The sequence below is a fragment of the Abrus precatorius genome, unplaced genomic scaffold (assembly GCF_003935025.1).
Source record: "Abrus precatorius isolate BTA unplaced genomic scaffold, Abrus_2018 Scaffold4, whole genome shotgun sequence".
Lineage (NCBI taxonomy): Eukaryota > Viridiplantae > Streptophyta > Magnoliopsida > Fabales > Fabaceae > Abrus > Abrus precatorius.
Genome location: NW_020874384.1, coordinates 3,932,470 through 3,945,692, shown reverse-complemented (window position 1 = coordinate 3,945,692; position 13,223 = coordinate 3,932,470). Strand labels below are relative to the sequence as shown.

General features: G+C 31.1%; 1 protein-coding gene across 1 annotated transcript; it reads right to left on the bottom strand.

The window, feature by feature from the left end:
* Nucleotides 1-359: 359 nt before the first annotated feature.
* Nucleotides 360-4,277, bottom strand: LOC113864809 (protein NUCLEAR FUSION DEFECTIVE 4-like). Its single transcript, XM_027498945.1, has 3 exons — nucleotides 3,871-4,277; nucleotides 2,976-3,784; nucleotides 360-1,285 (listed from the first exon to the last, which is right to left on the bottom strand). Exons 1-3 carry the CDS (start codon nucleotides 4,204-4,206, stop codon nucleotides 814-816), a joined length of 1,617 nt encoding a protein of 538 aa, XP_027354746.1. The 5' UTR covers nucleotides 4,207-4,277; the 3' UTR covers nucleotides 360-813.
* Between the last annotated feature and the right edge of the window lie 8,946 nt (nucleotides 4,278-13,223).

Here is a 13,223-nt window from a genome sequence, read left to right as displayed (position 1 = left end):
TAATTCTTTTTTAACTCCCAAGAAGTGAAAAGAAATCTTTTAATTACATGTTATGAATTGGTTAATAGCTTCACAATGTAACAGGAAGATTGCAAATGGATTCCATTTATGAACATTTTTTGGATAAAAGTTTGCAAAGGGCACAATTACTGAAAATAAAATAAATAATAATGTGATGTTTATCAATTAATCTCTGAGTAAGAAGTGACATAATTGATGACTGTAAAAACTTCATTTACAAAATAAGCACAACAATACATATCTTGTTTGCCAAAATTTAAATTTTATTTTAGTGTAATTTTGATTCTCAAATCATTGTTCAAGTGAAAGTAAAAAAAAAGAAAAAACAATTCAGATAGGGCATAAGCTTCCTCCTTCATTGAACATGGTGTCAACACAATACAACACAACATCTAGTACAACAATGCTAAGGATTACAACCTTAGATTGCCACTATCCCAATTTGGATCTGGAAACTAATGACTTTCGCTAACTACCAAACGACACCGACTTTGAAGAACACGAGAAAACATCCAATACCACCACACAAAATCATCAAACAAAGTGCATAATATTTTTCTACCAAAAAACCCGCACAACACTAAATACACTTCCTACAAGTGGAACAAAAAGAACTTCATCTCACTAATATTCCTTCCAACAGAATGCTAATGAATCAAAATGGAATTGAAATAAATGGTCTACTTTTATTCAGAAAAATAAAATGAATTGACATTGGGATATCATTGAGCATAGAGTTCATCAATCCCAAGATTGTTATGCCATCTTGTGTGCCCCATTCCGGCTCATTGGCTATTTGATGTCCCTAAGGATTTCCTTGGATTTCTTGCTCATGGAAATCTTCTTGTAAATGTTCTTGGTTCTAAATGACAAAAGAATGTCTAAGAAGAACCCAACAATGCACGCTCCTGTCATGACTATGAAGACTAGCCTATAACAATGACCTCCAACGCAGGTGTTGCCCCCTCCCTCTATTGTAGTTGCTTCCATGTCATACAATATGCCCGCAAGCAACCCAGAAAAGAGGAAAGACCCCAGTGGAAGGTTAAGGATGAGAATATTATAGATGAGACCATAGTATTTGAGTCCAAACAACTCAGAGGCTGTTGGCACTGTAATAGCAAGCCTCACTCCATAACATATGCCAACTAAAATAGACCCAACGTAAAGGGAACCGGGCATAGCCAAGGCCATGAGTATGTAACCCACAGCCATCAGAAGCTGAGATGCTGCCATCCAAAGAGGTCTAGGTGTTGCTGCTTTCCTGTTACAAACAAAAAAACATACACACTTCAAACTTTTATGAACCAACGATAGTTGTAGTTTGATAGTTTATTGTCTTTCTACACAGGACCAAACACAATAGGAGAATCTAACACCCATCTAATATATTTCCATTTCGGATAACATGCATTTAACTCCAATTCCCATAACAGAATACAGAGTTGAGGATATATAATAAAGAATTGGCATCGCAAATTCGAGTACTAAAGTAGACAACAAAACATAAATGGGCACATCTTTAAAACATGACAATGTGAATCTTACTACAATTGACAAATCATGTTCAAGTGAAGTCAAACGCAAACATGTACTTATCAGTTACGACCAAAAAGCAACGTTCCAGTACTATAACATTGAGATCGAAATCTACCATTGAAAAGATAATAAAAAAAAGAATTTAATTTTGAAGACGTCAATATAAAAAATCTTATCATCTAATTGATTAATTATGTGGTGTGTCACTATCCCCGGTTGATTGCTACGCTTTGTTTCTTTTGGGCGCAATAACCAAAAAAGTATGCTACTGCCCAACAATTTATTTAGACATCTCAGATAAAGTTTAACATCATTTAAGCTCATTAATTGATATAAAAATGTGTTCTGAAAGAACAATATAATAATATATCAAAATTATATTCTAAATTAAAAAATCGTTATTCTGATACTTTGTTTAAATATTTATGTTTTATGCTGTTTGTTTAAAAAAGGAAAAAATAAAATAGTAAATTAATTCCGTTCCTTTTTTCATTAACCCTTTTCTTAATATCCTCAACTAAACCAACTTGATCACATTTGAATGGAATCGCACTAAGTCAAGTGGGTAGAATATTTTCATACTTCAATGAAATTCATTTGAAAGGTATAAGAAAAACAAAAAGACAAATGAAAAAGGAAATATATATATTTTTTAAAATCATATAATAATAGACCGAGTTGATTGGCGATTTGGCGTATTCAGAATACTTCAAAACAAATATTGATTTATAAAATATAATCATGTTGCAACTTGAACAATAAAAAATTACGATCGTTTCTAACATTATATATAATTTATTATTTTTTATGTACACATTAAACACATTGCCTAAAATTAAATGATATGATGTTTATTGTTTAAAAAAATTGTTAACGGTGAGCCAAATCAAATACATTTTCTTACAGCAGTTGTATTTTAATTTATTATCACTTTGTTTACTGCATTTTTCTTTTATCTTTGTCATTTGTTACGTCTTTTTTCCTTATTTAGAGGGTGTAAAACTATCATTTTTTTTTTTTGTTTATCAGCTCAAGCTTGTAGAGTTCGTAAATCAGTCTGAATCTGCTAACAGCTCAAACTATTTTTTGGTGAAATCCCTAATTCACAATCAAACTTACAGATATTTCACGTGTAAGAAATTTTATTAAAAAACATTTAGCTGAATCATTTATTAAAATATCTCTAAATCCTAGAAAGACTGAATTAATTTTATATGACCGTATATTCATCATGTAAATGCAACCAAATAGCATGAAAGATGTCTGATAATTGCTTTCACGAAAGAGGTTAGTGGGAATTGCTTTCATAAAAATCGTAGTTTGAATATTCAGCAAAAAGAAAAAAGAAAAAGCAGGACTAGTCGGAACTTGGAATAGAGAAGTCAATTAACATAGCTGGAGGAAAAAGGACTTACTTGATGGATAGCTCCGAAACAGAACCCGATATGATCCGTCCGAAAAACCCCCAAATACTCGTAAACGACACAAAGAGCGAAACATCACTGTAACCAAGCGCCAACCCGATTTGACCCATATTGTTCATCACGGCCAAACCCGTTCCAACCCCGCAAAGAAAAGACACAAACAAGATCCAAAAGTCAACGCTCCTCAACGCCTCCATTATCGTGTGCTCCTCCCCCACCACCGGTACCCTCTTTACCACCACCACCACTTCCTCCACCACCGCCACGCTTTCACTCCCCTTCTCCTTGCTTTGAATCAACGGTTCGTTCACCCGCTGCTCCTCAACGTCATTTCCCGCTCGAAACCGCTCCTTCAAGTACGAGTACACCGGGACCCCCAGCGGCGAGACCAACAGAATCAGCAAAACGGCGACGAACACTCGAGACACCAACGTGTTAGGGCTGGGAATGAACCCATAAGCCAACAAGTAAAGCGCGACGACGACGGCGATGGCGTTGAAAACGCCGAAGTACTTAGTCTCATGTGTGTCTTCAGAAGGAGGAACCTCTCGGAGGAAAAAGACACCGGTGAGACAAACGGCGAAGGGAATGATAGCGAGCATGACGAGGAAGGAGGCAGGGTCGTCGGCGAAAAGAGCAGAACAGAGGTTAGTGAAAATGGCAGTGCTCAACCCCACAAAACCCTTGAGAATGCCCGAAACAGGACCCCTGTTGCTTCTAAAGTTTCTTATGGAAGTCACCAAAACCGCAGTATTCATCCACGTTGTGCTATTCCCTCCCATGCACAGAAACACGCACATCTGTATTCACCGTATAATCATTTATAATTGATTTAAAAAAATTAACGAAAACAATAGCTATTAGGTTGATTAATTAGTTTAATTACCTGCCAATAGGGAAGCGGCTTGATTCTCTGGCTAACGACGAGCCACTGAGCGCCGTAGCCGATGAGACCCTCGACGGAGCCAATGAGAAGAATGACCCAGGTTGGGAAGCGATCGGAGGCGAGGCCGGCGAGAAGACCGAAGGCTTTTCCGACATCTTTAGCGACGGATAGGTTATTGAGTTGGACCTGAGTGAGATGCATGAGGGATTTGACAGCGTCGGAGTAGTTTGAAAAAGTGTAGTTGTTGCCGGAGATGCATTGGATCCAAACGGCGGTGACGAAGCCGAGCCATTTGCTGGTGGTTGAAACAGTAGAAGGAGTGAAAAAGGTGCCCATGACTTGAACAATCAAACTTTATTTAGGGACTAAGACATAGAATTCAGGGACCCATTTGGGTTATATTTATAGCAACCTGTTAACTCGTTTTCTTTCTCCTTCAACTTGACGTTGAAGGCGAGTGCAAGCACTGTAGCCACAACAGGACGGGAACCGTGGAGATTTTTTTTTTCAAATTAAACGGAAGAAAGAATATAAAAAGGGCAAATTGCAGTCGTACTGTGTGGGGTCCAGATCTTTTGGATCATAGACCGTACCAGTTTGATTTTTGAACATTATATATCTTCTCCACTTGATATTTCATGGTTCAAAAATTATACTACATAATATATAATACAACAAAATGAGTTGTTTATAAAATGTCTTTGATACTTTAAAAAAATACTTTTCTAATATTTGTTCAAAGTTCTTTTAGAATTTATTTATTTTAAAGTTGATTATAATTATTTTTTACTTGTTGAACATGGTTGTAATAAACGCCAAAATTAATTTTAGGCATGTGTTTTTATTAGAATAAGTTTATTTAATAAATAATGTGAGAATTATTTTTAACAGTAACCAAATGGATTCGTTTATTCTATGAATAATGAAGTTATCTTTTTTAGATTCAGAAATCATTTAATTATAATTTAAAAACATTCTTTTTACTAAAAAGCATTTTATTTTTCATTTAAAACGAAAAAAATAAAGAGTTCCATATTTTAACTAAACAAATGAGGCTTTTTTTAAAAAAAAAAAACATAAACTACAAAAAAAAAAATTTCACAAAAAAAATATATAGCAGGACTAATTAACTTTTTAAATCATTTTTTATTATTTATAGGACTTGAACATAAAAATTAATTTGAGAAAGATTAAATATTTATCATATAAACCAATAATCCATTCTTTAAAAAGTCAGACCTCAAAAAAAAAAAATTCGAGTTCGGATCAACCTTCAAAAATAATTGAGCAAATAAATTAAACTCATATTTGAAAATTGAAAAAAAATAATCTGAATTCATTTAGTATAAGCCTAATCCAATCTGATTAATCGCCATTCATACGTTTACGAAAAACTAATAAAATAACATGAAAGTTTTAAATTTGTGATAACATTTATATTTAATAAACTAATATCATATTCAAAATGAAATTGTATATTACTATAATAAAAATATAAAGACATAACCTCTACTCTGTTATAAATTATACTCATTATGTTAATAAATTTTTCTTCCCAGCCAAATATATACAATGTGACTATGGATGAATCAGTAGGTCCAAGGTAATTAATTAGAAATCCAATATAATGAATAGATTTGAAAACCCTAAAAGAGAAAAAGGGGTATTATCCATACACTAATTCCAGTCAAATCGTAATGAGTCAGCTGAATTTTGGCCCAATTTGCTTCCGGGTTCCAATTGAAGGCGTCGTGAACGAGAGACCCCACACAAATGCATTACATAATTGTGGTATATTTTGTTGCCCTCTTCTGGAAAAATGCTGAAACTTTAGAACTCAGAAATAGGGAACCGATGTTGCTCTGAGGGGAAACCATTCTTTTGGCACAATCAATTCATGCAATTGCTTAAAAACGATGGAGAAAAGAATGGTTTTATTGCTTTTTACGGGAAGCAACACAATTAGAGACGACACGTGTTTTTTGCGTGTCCTGGTATTTTTAAAACTATGGTTGAACATTATCGCCCTCGCTGCATGAACGAAATTCATGACCCAATTTCAGATCATATTGGAAAGGTTATGTGACAAACGCAGTTTCTAATTTTTTAAATATGTGACGCCATGGGATATATCTTGTGGTTACTATTACATGTTCTAATTTTTTATGATGAACCTTTGGTCAAAGAATCACGTAGCCACGTAAAAATAATATCATATTTTCATCTGTTAAAGCTGTCATAGTTTCATAAAATTATCAAACTATCCTTCAATAATAAAATTTAAGCATTAAATACCTCAATAAAATTCTCTATTTTTCTAAGAGATGGCAACTTGCTGTATCCTTTGACATAACAGATGACCTACCCTGTTCCGTGAAAAAGAACTGGAGAAAACACAAGCTACGTGGAAACGTCGTTACCATTATAGCACCAATGCTTTCTTTACCTTCTCAGGAATCTAATTTTCACAAGGATAACTTTACCTCTCGATCATAATTTTACAATAATTCTTATCTATATAATAAGATGAACAGTATCAAAAAAACAAATTATAAGTTGTAATACTGTAGACCTAAGTCGTGTATTAATTATCGTAGAGAGGTAGAGAAGAAATAATCATGGTTTAAGGTGGTGTTATGTATTAAATTATATAGATCCCGCGTATTTAATTAAAAAACCAATTACACTTAAGTAAAAATTATCAACAATATAGTTAGACAAATTTTTAGTGATTTTTTTTTTTGTATAAAGCAGCACCAGAATCTAAAATCTTAAAAATAATTAAATATGTATCACTTATATTAACTATTTAATGTTACGATCAAACTATTAGTTTAACTCCGTAAGTAGAAGACAAACATTAATTGAGTAGGCTCCTATTTTTCTATATGACGTTGAGAAAATTATGTGTTTGAAGTCTGACAATTTATGTATATGCATGTGCTTTAGTATATATTAAAAATTGACATAGAAAAGAGAAAAATATATGAAACAGAAAAAAAAAAAAACGAAAACAGCTGTCCTGCACTGTACGGGCGTAGCGCATGTGGTGTCTGCTTGATCTGTCACATGACATGACAAACGATGAAGGAGGTTTGCTTTTTAATGGTGATAAGATAAGATATCGCACCTATAGATTCACACTGAGACGTACGGGTCTCAGTCATCACCAAGCCACAACATGTTTTACACTTTCTTTTTAATTAAAATTTCAATTGAAGAAACAATTAAAAAAAAAAAGTACTGAATTTGAAACATCATGATGAATCAAAACGAAACTAAGTAGCAGGACCGAGAGAGAGATTTCATGTGCTATGAATCCAATGATGCCGATGCGTGCTGGCTGCAGTCATGCCTCGTCCCATGGATCTAGATCGATTCATGAACGTGATACTCTTGTTGAAAATGTTTTTAAATGATAAAAATATATATAAAAAATTAATCAATTACTATTTTTAAATAAAATTTATTTATTTATTAAAATTCAAAATCATATATTTTATTATAAATCGTTAGTAACAATTTTTAATATCATATCTTTGTAATTTTTATATTCAGTAATTAATTTTGCCGACCTTAATCTTACCTTAATTGTCAGTGGAAAAGAAAAAGGGGTGGTGTCTGTGGGTCCCCCCTACTTTAATTTGTTTTGCTACCCAATTGCATTTGCGTGCGTTATGGATTGGTCGTTATTATATCTTAGCTAACCACTTTAACGCCGTCTGAATTTGATATCCTGTTTGAATTATGGATACATTCGACCCTAACTCTCATAAATTTTAATATTTTTCAATTAATAAGTTAGAAAGATTATGTCGTCAGTAAATTAATATTTTTAAATTTGTTAGTTTTATTAAGTATAAAAATAGATTTTTTTAAAAAATATATATGTAACGAAATTTTCTTAAGAAATAAACTCCTTACATTTGAGTCATAAAAGATTATATAAAAAGATTTGCGAAGGTTTTGAAAAGAATTATACAAGAATGAATAAAAACTAAAAAAATAAAAGTAATAAAAAAAGAATGCTTTTTTTTCTCTCCACCATCTTTGCGCGTAGCTTTGACGCAATTCGCATCTTTGTTCAAATATTGATGCCCTGCCGCAAGTTGCAAGCGACGTTGTCTTTTAGATTTGTAATTAAGTTAACTCTTCAATGGCCTTATCTTAACTCTGATTAGATGAACCATCTACTAATTAGCAAGTACATGACGTCAACAATATCCCCAGCATTAATATTTCTTAAAACATATTAATAATACAATATTTCAAATATATATATATTAATTTTGCATGCCTTTTTCCATTAGTTGATTTTAAAAAATATGTATTTAACTTACCAAAGTAGCTGTTTGAAAATCATATAAAGTATATTACTATCATTCGCTGTATTTTCGATTAAAAGATAGTAAATCAGCAGGATGAGTTTATCCGGAGAATATGCTTGTGCATATGCATGCAACAAGCTCTTGCTTACGACTTACACAATAGGAAACATTGTTCTTGCAAATTTTGTATAAGCAATTTTATAATTGAGATAAGGAAAGAAGACAAATAAATAAAACATATAATATGATAGAACAGTGTAAAAAGAAAAAAGATCTTATAAACAATGTATATAATTTGTGTGAATTATATTAATTTCCTTTCTAAATTACATCATTTGTATTTTTTTTTTAAAAACTTACACAAAGTTGTCATGTATAAATACTGTTATATGTGAAAATATAATTCTAACGTGCTCACGAAAAAAAATTCACACAATGAGTTTTGTTTTTTAATTTTTATTTATCAACTCACAACTTTATTATTTGAGTGATACATACATCCGTAAGTTTTTTATAGGCAAAATATGACACAATTACACCTAATAAACAATAGAAAAAGCTAATAAATTTGACTTAACAACTACTTACTATTTTTAATATTTTATAGCTGACATTGAATGGTTATTCAACTAAAATAATATAGAAACAACTTTAACACTGAGTCATTAATTTGTTAAATTAACAACTTGTAGTACCAATTGCCAAGTTTATTTTTTAACATCCTCCCTTAAACTTGGATTATTTCAAGCATTATCTTCAACTTATAAAATAACTTAACTTAACTTTCAACAGCTTTATAAAAATATCTGCAATGTGTTCTTTAGTGGAACAATAATTAATATTCACTTCTTTCTCGGCTACTAGTTCTTAGATATTGTGAAATCTAATATCAATATGCTTGGACCACCCATGAAAATTTGAATTTTGGTAAAGTGTAATTGCAAACTTGTTATCACAAAATATTATTATGGAGATGTCTTGCTTCTTGTGCATCGTATCAAGCATTTTTCCCATTCTTGTATGTGTAATACAACTTGTTACAGCTATATATTTTACCTCAGCTATTGAGAGTATAATTGTTAGTTGTTTCTTTGAGTACCATGATACTACCCTAGTGTCAAGATGAAATGCATATCTAGACGTGTTTTTTCTTATTTCTATATCTCCTACTCACTATTTATGTATCCTACAAGTTTTACATAATTACTATTAGTATAAAAAATTTCCTCAGTCAAAGTACCTTTAATGTATCTTAGAATTTTTTTTTGCACCCTACAAATGATATGCATGTGACTCTTCCATGAATCTATTAAATAATCCAACTTTAAACACAATTTCTGGTCTAATAGCAGTCAAATATTTGAGATTTCTAATCAAACTCTTGTAGTATGTTGAATCAGCCCTTTTTCCATCACTATCTCTTTTCAACTTCAACTTTTCTTCAACAGGTGTAGAGATTGACTTTGAATTTTCTATCTTGAATTTCTTTAAAATGTATGCAACATACTTCTTTTGAAATATGAAAATTTCATCATCATGTTAAACAATGTTCAGAGGGCACAGGTACCTGTCAAGAAATAATAAAAGATTCTAAAATAAGTTCTCAAAATATCGTCCTACAAAGATTGATTTCCAATTACTAGGAATTGCTTAATTTAATTGTTTGAGCCTAAAAAATGTAAAATTAAGAAAGAACCAGAATTTAATTATAAAATTAATTACGAATAAAAACAAATAACATAACACACGTCTTGATTAAATTTATAGGAGAGGAACCTATGGCATATGAGTTTTCTCATTCAATCTTTTATGTTATGTTTCTATTTAAGTCTAAATTTGATTTACTTATGATCACTAATTATTCATACAAATACTATTAATACCCAATGATCATGTAATACTAATATTATTTTCTCTAAATTAATATCCCCAATAATCATGGAAGGCATCAATTAAAAAAAGTATAAAGTACCTATGAATTTGTTAATTTAATTACAATTGGAAGAAAAAGATTGGTTTAGTCCACCTAATCCTTTGTCTCGTTTTATCATAAAAATCTATTAACCAATTGAGGTACGGTCGTCTGACAATATAATTAAGTAAGATTATAACTATGCGCAATAGGGTAAAAGTTAATCACGAACAGAAACTAAATATAGATTCAAACTTTAAAATCTCATAAATTCATGACAATAGTTCTTATAACCCTAGCTATGAACTTAGTTGTTCATGCTAAAGAAAAGAACTAAAAAAATCGTAAACAAAGCCATAAAGAAAAGTAAACTAAAAATAGATGATTTTCTGGTCTTCAAGTACGGTCGCTCAAAGCTCCAAGTTCTACTAAGAGTATGTCAATGATCCCATGCAAGAGAGATAAGATGAAAGTTATATCAAAGAGCAAAAGACAAGATGTCAAACAAGATGCCTATGGTATCTCTTTAATTGGGTTTGTCGCAGATGAACATGGTCATGCAAGGTCTAAGCACGACTGTGCATGAGCTCGAAGCACTCTCGTGTTTGATAATAGGATTTGAGCCTGCTAACTACTGCAAAGCTCCATTTTTTCAACCAATTTGGGTCCAAAACACATCTTAAACCTAGTTATGGCCTTTTTATGTTAAATTGCACAATATACAAATAAATTAGTGTAAAATTCAAATAAAATAAAGGCCAAACATCAATATATGCAATGTAAAAGAGGGACTAATTACAGACTTATAAAAAAATCTCAATATTAAGAAAGCATGACATTAGACCCAAATTTGTCATCTCAAAGCATATAATAATGGCCTCCTTGAATTCTGCAATTATCTTTAGATTATTGCCAGTAAAGATTAGATCGTCAATATAAAGGCACACAATAAGAATATCATTAGGTTCAACAAACTTGATATACAAAATAAGCTTATACATGCATCTTTGAAAACTATTTTGCATAAAGTACGAATCAATTTTTTTGTACCATGTTTTGAGTGTCTGCTTCAAGCTAGACAATGTTTTCTTCAATCTATAGACCTTATCTTATTTTCTTTTAATCACAAAACATGTAGGCTGCTCAACATACACCTCTTCTTTCAAAGTACCATTCGAAAAGGAAAATTTAACATCTATTTGATAAATTTTACAATTATTTTGAGTTGAGTTAGATATAATTATACGAACTATATCTAATCTCGCTACAAGAGCAAATGCCTCAAAACAATCAATACCTGATTTTTGCTTATATCCTTTTGCTACTAACCTCACTTTAAAGCAATCAATCTCTCCACTGGGCTTGTACTTAGCCTTGTATACCCATTTCACTCTAATTGGTCTTTTTTCTATAGATAAATATGTCAACACCCATGTTTCATTCTTCCCAATAGCATGAATTTCTACATCATAACTTCTTTCTAATTTTGATCATTAGCAACTTCTCTAAGAGTCATTAGCTCATAATCTAAAAACAAGGCAAAATTGATAATCTCCTCATCAGATGGGTCATTATTATTACCTACAACATAATCCTCCAATATGATTGATAATTGGCAATACCATTGTGGTTTATTGGAAGACACTCATACATCAAGTGTTGGATCCTCTCGCCTATCTTCTTCTTCAAAATTGTTAAGAATCACAAACAATTCCTTTTGAGTCTTCGTGGTCCAATCCCACATTCCTTCTTCATCAAACATCAGATCACAATTGATAATCACCTTTTTTGTCTTTGGATTGTAAAGTTAGTATGCCTTTGAATTGGTGTAGTAGCCAATGAAAATACACTTTTCTCCTTTGTCATCCGATTTCTTCCTTAGCTAGTTTGGTACATTGGCATAAGCAATACACCCAAAAACTCTCAAGTGAAGTATTGATGGTCTCCTTCCACTCCATGCTTCTTTTGGTGTGTTGTCACAAACACTCTTTGTTAGGCACTTATTTTGCCTTCAACATGCATCTCACCATGTTCATGATTATCATGTTTTTCCTTTCAACAACTCTATTCTAATGAGGAGTGTATCTAGTTGTCAATTGATGATGAATTTCATGTTGCTAAAAAAATTGCACAAACAATGTATTCTTGACTTCTATCTGTTCTTAATGCTTTAATCTTCAGCCACTTTATTTTTCCATAAATGCCTTAAATGACTTAAAGACATCACAAGCTTTTAATTTTTGCTTCAAAAAACACACCCAAGTTTTTATGTTGAAATCATCAATAAAAGTAATAAAATACCTGTTACTACTATGATTGATATCTCAACAGTGCATAAATTTGAGTGAATAATCTCCACTGACTTCTTTTCTCTCCATGATTTTCTTGTAGGAAATGATTCTTTGTGTTTCTTTCTCAATTGACAAGTCTCACATATATTATTGGAAACATTTACAATAGGTAATAAGAAGTATATTATTTCTTTTGACAAATAATTTAATCCAAGAAAATGAAAGTTTCCAAAATGCATATGCCAAACCAATCCTCCTTTGGTATAACATAACTCAAATAAGAATATTTTTCATGTTGAATTTTCAAAGAGAATAGGCAATTTAGTGTCATTTGTACCTTAGCTACAAATCTTTCATTTCTATCAATCAACATGCGGTATCCTTGATGAATATGCATGTTAAAACCTTTCTGTGATCTTTAAATTTTAAAATCAATTTTAGTAGTTACTTAAATTATTATTAATATTTGTTATTATAAATTAAAATTTTTAGTGACAATAAATTAAGTTTTTAGCAACATTCTTTATAATTGCTTGTAAAATTTTTCTTGACATTAAATGTAATGACAAATAATTTTTAAATTTGTAATAATTATTTTTATAATCACTAAAAATTATAACAATTATGGCTAAAAATCATTTTTGATGTAGTATTGCATATTAGATTTTGAGTTTCTATTTTGAAAAATAAATTAAGTTTTTTTATTTTTAAAATCTACATTTATGATATAAACATGTGAAATAAAATATTTAGAGAAGTTAGTCAATTTCACAATTTGGCATATGTATTTTTTTGAAATTAAAATTATCTAAAAATAATGTA